Source organism: Microcebus murinus, chromosome 12, assembly GCF_040939455.1.
Source record: "Microcebus murinus isolate Inina chromosome 12, M.murinus_Inina_mat1.0, whole genome shotgun sequence".
Lineage (NCBI taxonomy): Eukaryota > Metazoa > Chordata > Mammalia > Primates > Cheirogaleidae > Microcebus > Microcebus murinus.
Window position 1 is genome coordinate 87,401,886 of NC_134115.1, and position 15,585 is coordinate 87,417,470.

The 15,585-nt window shown below is 55.2% G+C and overlaps 2 protein-coding genes and 1 pseudogene across 2 annotated transcripts; 1 reads left to right on the plus strand and 2 right to left on the minus strand.

The window, feature by feature from the left end:
* ENDOG (endonuclease G) lies at window positions 1-3,400 on the plus strand. Its single transcript, XM_012772163.3, has 3 exons — window positions 1-773; window positions 1,800-1,909; window positions 3,056-3,400. The coding sequence occupies exons 1-3, from the start codon at window positions 264-266 to the stop codon at window positions 3,336-3,338; spliced, it is 903 nt and encodes a 300-aa protein (XP_012627617.2). The 5' UTR covers window positions 1-263; the 3' UTR covers window positions 3,339-3,400.
* On the minus strand, window positions 2,813-11,979 carry SPOUT1 (SPOUT domain containing methyltransferase 1). The gene is made up of 12 exons (XM_012772161.3): window positions 11,873-11,979; window positions 11,214-11,259; window positions 10,824-10,949; window positions 8,589-8,748; window positions 7,546-7,635; window positions 7,390-7,439; window positions 7,063-7,193; window positions 5,452-5,524; window positions 5,238-5,336; window positions 4,665-4,767; window positions 4,353-4,500; window positions 2,813-3,543 (listed from the first exon to the last, which is right to left on the minus strand). The coding sequence occupies exons 1-12, from the start codon at window positions 11,906-11,908 to the stop codon at window positions 3,475-3,477; spliced, it is 1,131 nt and encodes a 376-aa protein (XP_012627615.1). The 5' UTR covers window positions 11,909-11,979; the 3' UTR covers window positions 2,813-3,474.
* A 958-nt stretch (window positions 11,980-12,937) lies between these two features.
* Window positions 12,938-13,037, minus strand: LOC142874684 (uncharacterized; annotated as a pseudogene).
* Between the last annotated feature and the right edge of the window lie 2,548 nt (window positions 13,038-15,585).

Sequence of the window (15,585 nt, forward strand, 5' to 3'; positions counted from 1 at the left end):
CACTGCCCCGGCGCGCATCCGAAAGGGCAGGGGAAGGGCGCGAGGACGCCACCCCTGGAGCGGGCCCTGCGTCCTCTGGTGGTGAGTCCCAAGCCCTTCGGGGCGCTTGTGACCGGTGAGGAAGGTCGTCTCAGCGCCCCGGCCGCCCCGGCCTCTTCCCCGCGGGCCCGCGGCGCGGCCCCGTTAAGAGCCTCGGGTCGCACGCCGGCGGTGGCCGCGCGCCCTCCGCCTGCCCGGGTCCCGGCCGCGGCGGCGCTCCGGCCATGCGGGCGCTGCGGCTCGGCCTGAGCCTGGCGCTGGGCGCGGGGCTGGGCGCGGCAGCCGAGCGCTGGCGGCGGCGGCGGGCGGACGCGCAGGCGGCGCCGGGGCTGCTGGGCCGGCTGCCCGTGCTGCCCGTGGCGGCGGCGGCGGCCGAGCTGCCGGCTGTGCCCGGGGGACCGGCAGGCCGCGGCCCGGGCGAGCTGGCCAAGTACGGGCTGCCCGGGCTGGCGCAGCTCAAGAGCCGAGAGTCGTACGTGCTGTGCTACGACCCGCGCACCCGCGGCGCGCTCTGGGTGGTCGAGCAGCTGCGGCCCGAGCGGCTCCGCGGCGACGGCGACCGCCGCTCGTGCGACTTCCGCGAGGACGACTCGGTGCATGCGTACCACCGCGCCACCAACGCCGACTACCGCGGCAGCGGCTTCGACCGCGGCCACCTCGCCGCCGCCGCCAACCACCGCTGGAGCCAGAAGGCCATGGACGACACCTTCTACCTGAGCAACGTCGCGCCCCAGGTAGCGCCCGCGCCCCAGCCGGCCGGGTCTCGGATCGCGGGGCCAGCGCCTGGCTTCTCTGAGCTTCGGTCGCGCATCCGCAGAACGGAGGAGCTCTCGTGCGCGCTCTAGGTTAGGCCCTTCTAATCGGGCCGAGCGCCCTAGGTGGGAGGGAGGACACGGGCTCTGCATGCAGGCAGACCAGGGCTTGAACTCGAACTGTGAGCCTTGGCACCTCCTTGAGCTTCAGCTTCCTGGTCTGTAAAATGGGGGTAGTGGCGAAGCGAAGCACTGAAGACAGTGCAGGTAAAAGTACCGAGCACACTTCCTAGCTCACTAGTTATTAGTTATAAGGAGGGATTGAGGCTCAGAGAGGCAAAGTGACTGGCCCGGTGCCACACAGCAGGAAGAGAACCCAGGCAGTCTGTCTAGAGGAGTCTGAGCCTTAAGCCATTGTCCTACCCTGCCCGCCTGAGAGCAGGTGCCACCTGGCACAGTCGGGATGCTTGTGCCGGGCACTGTGCACCCTGGACCAGCTGCCCTACATCTAGGCCTGTTCCCAGCAGGGCCGAGCACACAGTGGATGGAGACCCAGCTGGGGCTTGGGTGAATTCCATGGGGTACAAGCATCCCACCCCAACTTGTAACTTCTCTGCCAGCGGAGCGGCTCAGTCCCCTACCCATTTTCCATTGTCCTGAGGCCCCGGGAGCTCAAGCCATGCAGGCAGATCCATGACATTCCCAGCTGGGCACTGCCCATGGCTCAGCCTGAAATAGGACAGGGCTAGCCTTCCTGTGAGCCCCTGGGTAGGGGGCAGGGACAGGCCTCAGTCCTTCTCTGAAAGGCGGAAGTGTGCCCCTTCCTCATGCAGCTCTTTGGAGTTGAAACTTTGAGACCTGGAGGACGGCTGCAGAGGGTGGCACCGAGAAACTGAGGCTCCAGGCGATGAGAGTGGAGCCTGGGCTGGGCTGCCAGGGACGGAGAGCCCTCTGATGGAGGGGGAGGGTCCCAGTCCCAGTCCCACTGAGCCCAGTCTGCCCAACCAGGTGCCCCATCTCAACCAGAATGCCTGGAACAACCTGGAGAAGTACAGCCGCAGCCTGACCCGCAGCTACCAAAACGTCTATGTGTGCACAGGGCCGCTGTTCCTGCCCAGGTGAGGCTGCAGCCAGGCCCAGAGGTGGGCAGGGCCTCCCATTTATGACAAGGCCCCTCCTGTCACTCACGCGCCAGGCTTGCTTGGACTCTGGGTTAGTACCAGGTTACTACTCATCTGGTTTCTTGGCAAGTCTGTTTCCCGGCCTCAGCAGCCCCATTCCACTTCCATAGCCAGAGAGACCTTTGGGGTACTCACCTGGACAATCTGTCACCCCTTGCTACACACCCCCAACCCTGGGTTTTGCCCAAACGGAAACCCTTGCAGTCGCTGATGCACCAGCTCTGTTGCAGCACTCTTCCCCGGAGCCAGAGTTTGAACTGGGATCTGCCTGGCCAGGGCGCTCACTCGTGTCCCCTGCAGCCCTGCCTCTCAGGTGGAAGGCGCTGAGGTCCTCAGGGTGTACTCAGGGATTTTTCTGGCCTGCTGAAGACTGGGACCGGGTGAGGCAATAGGTCGCAGTTGCGCAGCTGGCTCTGGAGTCAGCAGACTGGGATGGAATCTAGGCCCTGTCACCTAGTCCCGTGGTGCCAGGGGCAAATAACTTAATATTCTCCCCTGCAAAATGAGGATAAACCTTGTGACCTCATAGTATTGTGGGACTGAGCGGGGTGGCAGACATCACATGCTTAGCTCAGGGCCTGGCCCATGGCAAGGGCCCCCCCAAGGGCGGCTGGGGACACTGATAAACTGATTAGCAAGTGAAATAGGAGACTGCTGAGGGGAAGCCGGGCAACAGCCCCTCCAGTGTCCTGCACCTACCATGTGCTGTGTGCCAGGCCCTATGCAGGGGGCTGGGGTTTCAGCTGTCACGGCCCTCGCCCACTTGGTGCTCACCTCCATGGGGAGAGACAGCAGTAAACACGAGTCTGCATAGATGGATGTGAACATTAGAAGGCTTAATTCTTTCAGCAACATTTATTGTTACCCATTCTACCCAGCCCAGTGTTGGGCTTGGGAAGAACTGGGGCAAAGAGTCTTCACCCTGGAAAGACTTCCCAACTGCAAGGAGGAGCCAGGCAGGGCCCAGAACCTCACCGTGAAGGGTTGACAAAAGCCTGTGTCAGATCATGAAAGGTTTCCTGGAGGAGGTGGTCTTGGGTTCAACCAGGCTCCCTTCTCATGTGTGCCTGGGTCTGCCCACAGGACGGAGGCTGATGGGAAATCCTATGTGAAGTACCAGGTAATTGGCAAGAACCACGTGGCAGTGCCCACACACTTCTTCAAGGTGTTGATCCTGGAGGCGGCAGGTGGGCAGATCGAGCTCCGCTCCTACGTGATGCCCAATGCGCCTGTGGACGAGGCCATCCCACTGGAGCGCTTCTTGGTGCCCATCGAGAGCATCGAGCGGGCCTCCGGGCTGCTCTTCGTGCCAAATATCCTGGCGAGGGCAGGCAGCCTCAAGGCCATCACTGCCGGCAGCAAGTGAGACTGTGGACTATGGGCGTGGGGGGGCTGGGTCTCATTAAAAGTGGTTATTTTTGGAGACAAGTCTTGGCTGTGTCTGTTCTTGTTGACCAGCAGGAGCCCCTGGTTTCATGGCTGCTCTGGACCCGATGGAACTGTCAGGTGGGCCGGGTGCCCGCCAGGGTGAGGCCAGGCTGCAGGGCGGCCAGGGAGATGAGGATGGCTTCCTGTGAGAGGAGCATGCAGCGGGCTGGGGCCTGGGAGGCTGGCAGGTGCCTGGCCACCCAGGACCCGGCCCCATGGGGTCAGCTGCCCTGAGCAGGGCAGGGGAGGTTAAGGACAGGCCTGGTCCACACTAAAGATCTGCCACTTGGCGAGTGGCACAGCATGTGTCTCAGTCTCCTCTTCTGTAAAACGGGGAGGATGGTAGTAACGCCCACCTCCCTGGGGCGGGGTGGGGGGGTGAGGGGTAGGAAGTTCTCAGTCCTGGGGACAGGTGCTGGAGGGGTGGGAGCCTAGGTTCCTGCTGGGGCTGTGGCTGGCAGGCTCATAGCACCTGGCCTGGGCAGGGCCTCAGGGACAGGTAGACTGGGGCGGCCCACGTGTCGGGACCACCCCTTTGAGACTGAAGGGAGGAGAGTACGCACAGCATAGTGTTCTATGCTGACCCTGAAAGTGGGCGCACAAGTTCCATGGCGCCCAGGACTAAGGCTCTCAGCTCTAGCTGCACATGGCTAAGGAAACAGGCCTAGAGCAGGAGGGGGCAGGGTTGAGCGGGCCACCCAGCCTGGGAGCACAGGACCCACTGAGCACTCAGGATTCTTGACTCCCAGCTGCACTTGAGTCTGTCCACACCACAAGACTGCTGTGGCGAGAGGCCCCGGGGGTGGGGAGACCACCCCCAGAGAAGGCATCCTTGAGTGGGGGTGAGTTCCAGGGAGAGAGCTGCACTGACCCCCACCCCCACAGAGATCCTGAAGGCCCTGGGCAGAGGCCAGGTGCTGGTGGCCGGAGGCGGGGGAGGTGGCGGGCTCACCTCCGTGCGGATGGTGCGGCTGCCCTGGCTGGGGCAGGTGTTGACGTAGAGGTCGAAGAGGACGCTGGGTTCAGCTACCTCCAGGTTGGGGTCCGCATCCACTGCAGCTTCCAGCCCCTGGAGGCCCCCAAACACCACGAGCACATGCCTGGAACCCACAGGAGGGGTGACCGACTGTTAACCAAGGCCCAGAGGACACAGCCCCCAGCACTGGCAGCTGCCACACGCAGAGCTGGGCCCAGTCTGTGCAGCTTCACCCACCAGGCGGGTTCCCCGCTCCACTCCTGTGCACCCCCCCCAGGCAGCACGCACCTGAAGCTGGGCAGCTGGGCAGAGGCCACGTCCGAGCCTCGCTCTGACGTCCCGATGGTCAGGTCGTAGCCGTCCTGGAAGGGGGCCTCAGCAAACACAGCACCTGTTGCGGGGGCGGCCAGCTCAGGGGGGTCCTGCTCCCCACTAAGCTGTGTGCGCGAGCATGTGTGTCGCGGGGTAGAGAAGAACGCTCAGTGAGGGCGCTGCGCCCGGCCTCCACTATTCCTGGGAAGTGAAGGATGAGCAGGGTAGAGAGCAAGCCTGTGCTTGGTGGGGAGAACTGGGCAGAGGTGGGCCAGGGACATGGAGTGGACCTGTGGCTTCTCTGGCCTTGTGCCCCATCCCCACCCTACAGCGGACGTCAGTAAGCAATCGCGACACTTTGCCTCAGAAGTCAGAACTGCAGTCAAGGCCTGAGGTCAGGGAGACCCAGAGGGGAGGCACCTGCCCAAGGCCACACAGCAACTTGGTAGGACGAGAACTCTGGTCTGATGTTTGGGTCAAGCAAGGCTGTCTGCCACCCCCCAGACAGAGGACTGGGTGGCTATTCAGAGGCAGAAGCTGTGTCCTTACTGAGGCAGGAGGCCAGTCGGACGGTGTAGCCCCAGTAGAGACCCGCTTTCGTGCGGGGGTCCTGTGATGACACAACTTTGCCTCGGTAGGTCTTGCATCCTGGAGGGGAAACAGAGTCGATAAAGTGGGGTGAGGGGACGGGGAAGTGGATGGAGGAGGCTCAGAGCCTCAAGATGGCCAGGCCACCCCAGGAGCCAGGGAAGTTTCCAGATACCTGGGAGCTGTTTCTGGTTTAGTCGCACAGTCACCCTAAGTCCAGGCTCCAGGTTCTTGTCAATCTTCACCTCCTGGGGAGAAACCAGAAGAAATGGGTGGTGTTCCCCTCAAGACCAGCAGGGGTCACCACTCTCCCAGAGGCCACCAGGGGAAAAGCAGCCCAAGGGGTCTAGGTCACCTTATCCCCTGCCCCCACTCTGGCACATGTTGGACCTGCTGGGAGACCACTCCGTGCAATGCAGTGGTCAACAATGAAGGCTTGGGGCCTGGTGCAGACTAGAAGTAGATAAAACCCCAGTGCTCTACATTTTGGTAGCTCTGCTACATAACTGACTGTAGGAGTTTGACCAAATCACTTAACCTCTTTGAGCCTCAGTTTCCTCATCTGTGAAATAAAAAATTCTTCATGACCAGGCACAGTAGCTCATGCCTGTAATCCCTGCACTCTGGGAGGCTGAGGCAGGAGGACCACTGGAGCCAAGGAGTTAGAGAGTGCAGTGAGCTATAATGACGCCACTGCACTATACCGAGGGTGACAGAGGGAAACTATCTCAAAAAAAACCAAAAAAATGTCCACAAACAAGCTGGGCATGGTGGCATGTGCCTGTAGGCCCAGATACTCGGGAGGCTGAGGCAGGAGGATCCTTTGAGCTTAGGAGTTCAAGACCAGCCTGGGCAACAAAGCAAGACCCATTTCAAAACCAAACTCACCAAAAACAATGGCTATTGTTACATCACATAAGGCCTGGCATGAGATAAATGCTTACCATGGGAACTGTGATGAATGACAATTTTGTTTATGTTTTATGCCCATTTTGAATTTATCACCCTTAATGGGGCATTTTCTTTCTTTTCTGAGGGTTTTTCATGCTTTTCCCCTTTTGTCTGTGTGTCATTCTGGTCTGTGCTTTTTTTTTCCTGTATTTTTTTATTTGCTTTTTTCCCCTTTCTTTAATCAGTTTTCTTAGATTAAGATTTGCCTTGTATTTTTATCTATTTATTTATTTTAGAGACAGGGTCTTGCTCTGTTGCCCAGTCTAGTATGCAGTGGTGTTGTCATAGTTCACTGCAGCCTTAAACTCCTGGCCTCAAGGGATCCTGCTCCCAAGCAGCCAGGAGTACAGGAGTGGGCTGCCACGCCCCAGCTAACTTAAAAACATTTTTTTTATAGAGACAAGGTCTCACTCTGTTGCCCAGGCTACAGTGCAGTGGCGTGATCATAGCTCACTGCAGCCTTGAACTCCTGGGCTCAAACGATCCTCCTGAGTAGCTGAGGCTTCAAGCTTGCACCACCACAGCTGGCTAATTATTTTTTGTGGAGATGTGGTCTCTCTATGTTGCCTAGACTGGTCTCGAACTCCTGGTCTCCAGCAATCCTCCCAAAGTGCTGGAGCCACTGTGCCAGCCCTATGATTTGCTTTTAAACAATAGTAAATTCATCCCTGGCTTTATGCATTGAGCCCTGTTTAGGGCGCTCCTCTGGCCTGAATTTGCACCAGTGGGGGATCTGCAGGCAGGGGCCAGGGGTCCCAACCCACATTCCCCTGTCTGCCTGCCAAAGCCAGGGTGCATCCCTGAGGTATGTGTGGGACCACTTTTTCATTCCTACCTTCTTCATGCCACAGTTGACAAAGGAGCCGTGGCCCAGCCGGGTGGGTCGGTCCACCACGATGCCCTCTCGGAACTCGGATTCCTCATCCTGACGCATGTGGTGAGGGCTGTCCAGGGGATTCAGGAGCCCTGTGGGAGGGAGGGCCGGGAGGAGTCTGGAAGGTGCCAGAGTGCATGGGGGTGCAGTAGGGACCATGGTTCAGGGTCCCCCACAGAACTGCTGTTACAGGCCTTGGCCTCCCAGGTCTGTTTTCCCAGGTGGACAGCAGTCTCTCAGTGGGGCGATCCATGGGAAATGGGGGTCGGGCCCCACCCCCGGCCATACCTGCAAACTGTAGATCCTGGTGCTTGGGGAAGAACGCCTTTCTCAGGTACCTAGCAAAGAACACAGATGGAGGTACCCAGGCCAGGGGAGGCCACCTCCTACCTGACCTCCACTTTGACATACCCTCCCTCACGCTCAGGGGAGTCACCCCCTTACTGTGGACACTCCAGGTACTGCAGGATCCGGGCCAGCTGTACACATGCCTTCCCCTTCTTGCCGACTCCCGTGAACTCCCCCTCCACAGTCCTGGGGAGAGGAAGATAGGGTTCAAGATCCAATTGCAAGGCCGGGCGCTGTGGCTCATGCCTGTAATCCTAGCTCTTGGGAGGCCGAGGCGGGCGGATTGCTCAAGGTCAGGAGTTCAATACCAGCCTGAGCAAGAGCGAGACCCCGTCTCTACTATAAATAGAAAGAAATTAATTGGCCAACTGATATATATATAAAAAATTAGCCGGGCATGGTGGCGCATGCCTGTAGTCCCAGCTACTCAGGAGGCTGAGGCAGGAGGATCGCTTGAGCCCAGGAGTTTGAGGTTGCTGTGAGCTAGGCTGACGCCACGGCACTCACTCTAGCCTGGACAACAAAGTGAGACTCTGTCTCAAAAAAAAAAAAAAAAAAAAAAGATCCAATTGCAGGCTGGGAGCGGTGGCTCACGCCTGTAATCCTAGCACTCTCAGAGGCCGAGGTGGGAGGATTGCTCCAGCTCAGGAGTTCGAAACCAGCCTGAGCGAGACCCTGTCTCTACTATAAAAAAATAGAAAGAAATTAATTGGCCAATTAATATATATATAAAAAATTAGCCGGGCATGGTGGCGCATGCTTGTAGTCCCAGCTACTCGGGAGGCTGAGGCAGCAGGATTGCTTGAGCCCAGGAGTTTGAGGTTGCTGTGAGCGAGGCTGACACCACAGCACTCACTCTAGCCTGGGCAACAAAGTGAGACTCTGTTGCAAAAAAAAAAAAAAAAAAAAAAATCCAACTGCGGCCCCTTCAAGAATTCTTCCCACCCAATCTTCCATTTGCAGTCACCAGCCCTGCCTGGCAGCTCTACCCACGAAGGATTACAGTGGGGGCATTCCAGGCAGGCCACTGAGGAAGAACTAACTAGCAGGTAGACAGAGAGGGCAGGGTGAAGCCACACCGATCTTGGCAGTCCCTTCCTTCTCCCTGAGCCCTGGCACCCTATGGGATGGCCCCTCACTTGGCATCCTGGCCCTCCTCATCGAACACCACAATCTCATCCACGCAGAAGATGGCACAGGCTCTGGCGATCTGGCCAGCCAGGTAGGTGCGAAGCTCAGGCGACTGGGCGTTGTCCAGGATGGAGCCTGGCAGGGCCACGGTCAGGGTGTACGGCCGCCCTGGGCAGGGGAGATATGTCCTGGTCAGCCTGAGAGGTCAGAGTCCCACCCTCGCCTCCTTTCCTCTGTCCTCAGGTCCCAAGATTAGAGAACTTTCCAACTGGCAAGAATTCTGACATCAACAAAATAGCTTCAACTCTCCTCTCCAGGTCTCAATCTCCCAGGAGGAAAATGGATGGAGCAATCTCCAAGACTCCTTTGAGCAGGGCAGAGCACTGGGCAAGGCCAGGGAGTGGTTAGAAGCACTGGCCTAAGTTCATATCCTGGCTTTGCCCCTCACTGCCTCAGTTCTCCAGCTGTCCAATGGGGATAATAACGTGAGCTAAGGCTGGGAACTGTGGCTCACTCCTGTGATCCTATTACTTTGGGAGGCTAAGGAGGGAGGATCACTTGAGGCCAAGAGTTCAAGTCCTGCCTGGGCAACATAGCAAGACCTCATCTCTACAAAAAAATAGAAAAATTAGCTGGGTGTGGTGGTGAATGCCTGTAGTCCCAGCTACTAGAGAGGCTGAGGCAGGAGGATCACTTGGGCCCAGGAGCTTGAGCCTGCAGTGAGCTATGATGATGTCACTGCACTCTAGCCTGGCCAACAGTAAGACTCTGTCTCAAAAAAAAAAAATAATAATGTGAGCTAATATCTAACTTTTTTTTTTTTTTTTTGGGACAGAGTCTCGCTTTGTTGCCCAGGCTAGAGTGAGTGCCGTGGTGTCAGCCTAGCTCACAGCAACCTCAAACTCCTGGGCTCAAGAAATCCTGCTGCCTCAGCCTCCTGAGTAGCTGGGACTACAGGCATGCGGCACCATGCCCGGCTAATTTTTTCTATATATATTAGTTGACCAATTAATTTCTTTCCATTTTTAGTAGAGATGGGGTCTCGCTCTTGCTCAGGCTGGTCTCGAACTCCTTACCTCGAGCAATCCGCCGGCCTCGGCCTCTCAGAGTGCTAGGATTACAGGCGTGAGCCACCGTGCCCAGCCTCTAACTTTATATGTACATATTAACCCAACAGCCCTCGGAAGCAGATACTACCATTATCCCCATTTTCAGGTGTGGAGGCTTGGGTCCAGAGAAGTCAAATACATGACCCAAGGTCATACAATAAGTGGGGCAGCTAAGATACGGGTTCAGGCCTTCTGGCTCTAGAGGAACCCCCATATTCTCTCCTTTCTAGGGTTTTCTGGAGGGAGCTGCATGAGATACCACCCATAAATGGCTTCCTGGTCTCTGGCACAGATGATTTGCTGGGTTGCTGTCTCCACTGTCACCATCCTCACTGGTAATTATTAGGCTCTACCAGGCTAAAATGTGGCTCCCTGACTCGCCACAGATTCTAGTCTGGCAGAATTTTAGCAGGGTGGATCCTGACATATTGATGTGGAAGAACACCCAGGGTGTAATGTGGGATGAGAAAAACCAGGTCCAGAAGCATGTAGATAAAATAGTCTCACTGATGTAAAATCGTATCTATACCCCTCTCTACATTTGGATAAGTAGGTATAACGTCAGGACAAACTTTCAACATAATGTTTGCTGGGATTGTTCCTTTCTTCTTTGTAGCTTTTTGTATTGTTTTGAGCATGTATTATTTACAATGAGAAAAAAGGAGACATTATTATTATTAAATGAAAAATGAAATTAAAGCACAGAGAAAATACTCAATAAAAAATGCTCAGTAAAAAAAGAGCCAGGCGCAGTGACACATGCTTGTAATCCCAGCTACCCAGGAAGCTGAGGCAGCAGGACCCCTTAAGACCAGCCTGAGCAACATGGTAAGATATTGTCTCAATTAAAAAAAATTGTTTTTAAAGTAAAAAATAACTATCATTAAGATTACGAGGTTCTAGAGGTATAACGTTTGCTTACCCTCCATAGGCTAGAAATCAATCTACAGAGGGGGTGAGAACTCAGTTTGCTGAGTCCCTCTCCTAATCTGGGCCTGGTCTCTCCATCAGGACAAGATGCTTGGTCCCACTAGTCTCTCAGGGCCCTTCCAGACATGACATTTTCTGCTCTGCCTGCAGGACAGCTGCTGCAGGCCACAACCCAGGACTGGTTCCAGGACTTAGGCTGCTCACCTCTGTCCTCCCTTTGTGCAGCTGCCTCCTCCTCCTCCTGGCGCTTTGCCTGCTCCTCTTGTGCCCGCTGCCGCTCCAGTTTTTTCGTCAACTTGAGATCCTTCCATTTCTTTTTCTCCTCTTTCTCTGGATAAGAAAACATGCCGATTGATCAAAGGAGTGGTTCCCTCTCACTGAGTCAGCTGGGGCTCTCAAGTGCTGCTGGGTGAGCAGCCAGAGGGCAGCAAGGCAGCCTCCCCAGGGCTCCTGGCCCCCGCCTCCCCACCTTGGGTGCTGTGGGATCCGGAGAGGACAAAGCTGGTGTCTTTCCCCAAAGCTAGGCTGCGTATTGCTCGGGTGGTCTAGGGGAAGGGTGGGCACACTCCTCCCAGCCCCCTAGCCTTTACTTACTCTGTTGCTTCCATTTTCGCCACTCAACCCTTTGGCCATGTTCACCCTGGAGTAGGGGAAGGATTAGGACTGTGAGGCTGAAGGTCACACCTGGGAAGTCCACTTGCTGCTCACCACAGCCATCCTACCCCTCTAAACGGAGGCGATGATGAATGTAGGGACCCTTCACACACTGCTGCCCCAGGAAGCGGCAGGGGCTCGCTGTACACTAAATGCCTGGAACCAGGCCTGGCACATAGTAAGCACTAAATAAATTGTTGAATGAGTTCCCACGGAACAGAAGAGGAAACTGAGGCTCAGGAGGCAGGACCTGCCCACTGTCGCCCTGGGAGTCAGAAGACACAAACCACGAAAGGGCTCAGAATTGTGAGCAGGCTCCCACCTGCTCTGTAATCCAGCTGGTACCAGAAAACCACAGGCGGCTCCGGCCACAGGCTACCCTACACTGCCCCAGCCCCAGACCACGCTCCCACCTCCGGTTCTCATCGAGCTGAGCCGCACGCGACAACTAGCTTGCGGCACCTCCGTGGCTTCCGGCCTCGGATCGGCACGAAGTAGGGGGCAGGAGGCCCGCCCTGGCCCCACCGGAGGCCCCTACACCTCTCGTTCTCACGCCTCCAACTCACTGCCAGCCCGGGATCCCGGCTCCCGCCACCTACCGGGCCGCAGGGCCGCTTCCGCGCGGGCTCCGCCATGTTGCGCCGCACACCTTCGGCCACGCCCCTGCCAATCCGACTCGTCTCTTCCGGCCACACCTCCACGAGCTGTCCAATCGGAGAGCCAATGGCGCCCGGGGGCGTGGCCTAGACGCGCCGCGGCTGCAGGAGCGCGTGGGCGCGGGAGGGCTCCGCGCGTGGGCGCGGGAGGGCTCCGCGCGTGGGCGCGGGAGGGCTCCGCGCGTGGGGATCTCCGGCGCCGGGCTGCGCTGAGCTAGTCGCGGGGACAGCTGGGCGCCCACATGAGTAGCATCTCGCGCACTGTCCTGGACCCTTGGATGGCTCGAGGGCCTCCGTCTGGGCTGGGGCAACTGCGACACTCAGACCTCTGCGCGGTTTTATACCTGGGGACCCTCAGGGCCCAGAGCTGGAGTGTGATTCAGTGCTGGAAATGACCATGGAGACAATTTAATCAATTTCTTTTATTAAGTCATTCATGTACTCCTCTTTTTTTTTTTTTTTTTTTTTTTTTTTGAGACAGAGTCTCACTTTGTTGCCCAGGCTAGAGTGAGTGCCGTGACATCAGCCTAGCTCACAGCAACCCCAAACTCCTGGGCTCAAGCAATCCTCCTGCCTCAGCCTCCCGAGTAGCTGGGACTACAGGCATGCGCCACCATGCCCAGCTAATCTTTTCTATATATAATAGTTGGCCAATTAATTTGTTTCTATTTATAGTAGAGACGGGGTCTCGCTCTTGCTCAGGCTGGTTTCAAACTCCTGACCTCGAGCAATCCGCCTGCCTCAGCCTCCTGAGTAGCTGGGACTACAGGCGTGCGCCACTGTGCCCGGCTAATTTTTTCTATATATATTAGTTGGCCAATTACTTTCTATTTATAGTAGAGACGGGGGTCTCGCTCTTGGCAGGCTGGTTTCGAACTCCTGACCTCGAGCAATCCGCCCGCCTCAGCCTCCCAGAGTGCTAGGATTACAGGCGTGAGCCACTGCGCCTGGCCCATTTACTCCTCTTTTAATTAACAGACTTTATTTTATTCTTTCTTTGTTTTTGTTATTTTTTTGGACCGCTTCATGAATTTTGGTGTCATCCTCACACAGGGGCTTCCTAACATTCTCTATATGGTGCCAATTTTAGTATTTGTGCTCAACAGACTTTAAAGTCGTCTTCTTTCTTTCTTTTTCCTTCCTTCCTTCCTTCCTTCCTTCCTTCCTTCCTTCCTTCCTTCCTTCCTTCCTTCCTTCCTTCCTTCCTTCCTTCCTTCCTTCCTTCCTTCCTTCCTTCCTTCCTTCCTTCCTTCCTTCCTTCCTTCCTTCTTTCCTTCCTCCCTCCCTCCCTCCCTCCTTCCTTCCTTTCTTTCTTTCTTAGACAGAGTTAAGCTCTGTTGCCCAAGCTAGAGGATGGAGTACCCTGGCAGCAGCCTAGCCTCCAGCTCCGACTCTGGGTCTCAAGCGATCCTATTGCCTCAACCTTTCGAGTAGCTGGGACTACAGGCACACGCCAACACGCCCAACTAATTTTTTCTATTTTTAGTAGAGATGGGTCTTACTCTTGCTCAGGCTAGTCTCCTCCAAGGAACTCCTGACCTAAAGCTATCCTCCCACCTCAACCTCCGAGAGTATTAGGATTACCAGCATGAGCTACCCTGCCCAGCTGACTTTAAAGTCTTGTAAAGCAGTTTTAGCTTTAAAAAAAAATTGAGGCCGGGCGCGGTGGCTCACGCCTGTAATCCTAGCACTCTGGGAGGCTGAGGCGGGCGGATTGCTCAAGGTCAGGACTTTGAAACTAACCTGAGGAAGATCGAGACCCTGTCTCTACTATAAATAGAAAGAAATTAATTGGCCAACTAATATATAGAGAAAAAATTAGCCAGGCATGGTGGCGCATGCCTGTAGTCCCAGCTACTCAGGAGGCTGAGGCAGGAGGATTGCTTGAGCCCAGGAGATTGAGGTTGTTGTGAGCTAGGCTGACACCACGGCACTCACTCTAGCCTGGGCAACAAAGCGAGACTCTATCTCAAAAAAAAAAAAAAAAAAATTGAGCATATGGTACAGAGAATCCCCATATACTCTCCCTCTCTTTGCCTCAGTTTCCCTTGTCTTGGGTGTGGTATTGTTATATTTGATGAACAATATCAATACATTATTAGCAACTGAAGTCCTGCATTTACATTAGGGTTCACTCTTTGAGTTGTACATTTCATGGTTTTTTTTTTGTTTTTTTTTTGAGACAGAGTCTCGCTTTGTTGCCCAGGCTAGAGTGAGTGCCGTGGCGTCAGCCTAGCTCACAGCAACCTCAAACTCCTGGCTCAAGCAATCCTCCTGCCTCAGCCTCCCAAGTAGCTGGGACTACAGGCATTCGCCACCATGCCCGGCTAATTTTTTGTATATATTAGTTGGCCAATTAATTTCTTTCTATTTATAGTAGAGACGGGGTCTCGCTCTTGCTCAGGCTGGTTTTGAACTCCTGACCTCGAGCAATCCGCCCGCCTCGGCCTCCCAGAGAGCTAGGATTACAGGCGTGAGCCACCACGCCTGGCCTCATTTCATGGTTTTGACAGATGCATAATATCCACCACTGCAGTGTCTTACAGAATAGTTTCACTGCTCTAAAGGCCCCTGGGCTCCTATTCATCCCATTCATCCCTCTTCCCCTCCTATCCCCTGGCAACCACTGATCTTTGTTATTTTTGTTGTTGTTTTTTTTTTGAGACAGAGTCTCACTTTGTTGCCCAGGCTAGAGTGAGTGCCTTGGCGTCAGCCTAGCTCACAGCAACCTCAATCCCCTGGCCTCAAGCAATCCTTCTGCTTCAGCCTCCTGAGTAGCTGGGACTACAGGCATGCGCCACCATGCCCGGCTAATTTTTTCTAAACATATTAGTTGGCCAATTAATTTCTTTCTATTTATACTAGAGACCGGGTCTCACTCTTGCTCAGGTTAATTTCAAACTCCTGAGCTCAAACGGTCTGCCTGCCTCGGCCTCCCAGAGAGCTAGGATTACTGGCATGAGCCACCCCGCCCGGCTTGATCTTTGTTTCTATAGGTTTTTATTGTTGTTGTTGTTGTTTTGAGACAGTCTCACTGTGTTGCCTGGGCTAGAATGCCGGTGGTGTCAGCTTAGCTCACAGCAACCTCAAACTCCTGTGCTCAAGCAATCCTTCTGCCTCAGCCTCCTGAGTAGCCTCATGCCTGGGACTACAGGCATGCACCACCATGCCCGGCTAATTTTTTCTATATATTTTTACTTGGCCAATTAATTTCTTTCTATTTTTAGTAGAGAAGGGGTCTAGCTCTTGCTCAGGCTGGTTTCGAACTCCTGACTTTGAGCAATCCTCCTGCCTCAGCCTCCCAGAGTGCTAGGATTACAGGAATGAGCCACCATGCCTGGCCTGTTTCTATAGTTTTGCCTTTTCTAGAATGTCATATAGTTGAAATCATATAGTATGTAGCCTTTTCAGATTGGCTCTTTCATTAAACAATATGAATTTAAGGTTCCACCATGTCTTTCCATGGCTTGATAGCTCATTAAAAATTTTTTTTAGGGACAAGGGTCTCCTCTATCATCCAGGTTGGAAGGCCGTGGTGTCACCATAGCTCAGAGAAGCCTTGAACTTAAGGCTTGGCTTAAGGGATCTTCCCTCCTCAGCCTCTAGAGTAGCTGGGATTACAGGTACAAGCTGAATGCTCAGCTAATTTTCTTTTT

Bases quoted from the DNA above. Each gene is read 5' to 3' on its own strand.
- SPOUT1 (XM_012772161.3), bottom strand. From the start codon at position 11,908: ATGGCGGAGCCCGCGCGGAAGCGGCCCTGCGGCCCG. The intron at 8,749-10,823 runs GTGAGCAGCCTA...TCCCCTGCCCAG, and splicing joins TGCACAAAGGGAGGACAGAG to GGCGGCCGTACACCCTGACC. The intron at 4,501-4,664 runs GTGCGTGCTGCC...TGTGGGTTCCAG, and splicing joins GCCCAGCTGCCCAGCTTCAG to GCATGTGCTCGTGGTGTTTG.
- ENDOG (XM_012772163.3), top strand. From the start codon at position 264: ATGCGGGCGCTGCGGCTCGGCCTGAGCCTGGCGCTGGGCGCGGGGCTG. The intron at 774-1,799 runs GTAGCGCCCGCG...CTGCCCAACCAG, and splicing joins TGAGCAACGTCGCGCCCCAG to GTGCCCCATCTCAACCAGAA. The intron at 1,910-3,055 runs GTGAGGCTGCAG...GTCTGCCCACAG, and splicing joins GGGCCGCTGTTCCTGCCCAG to GACGGAGGCTGATGGGAAAT.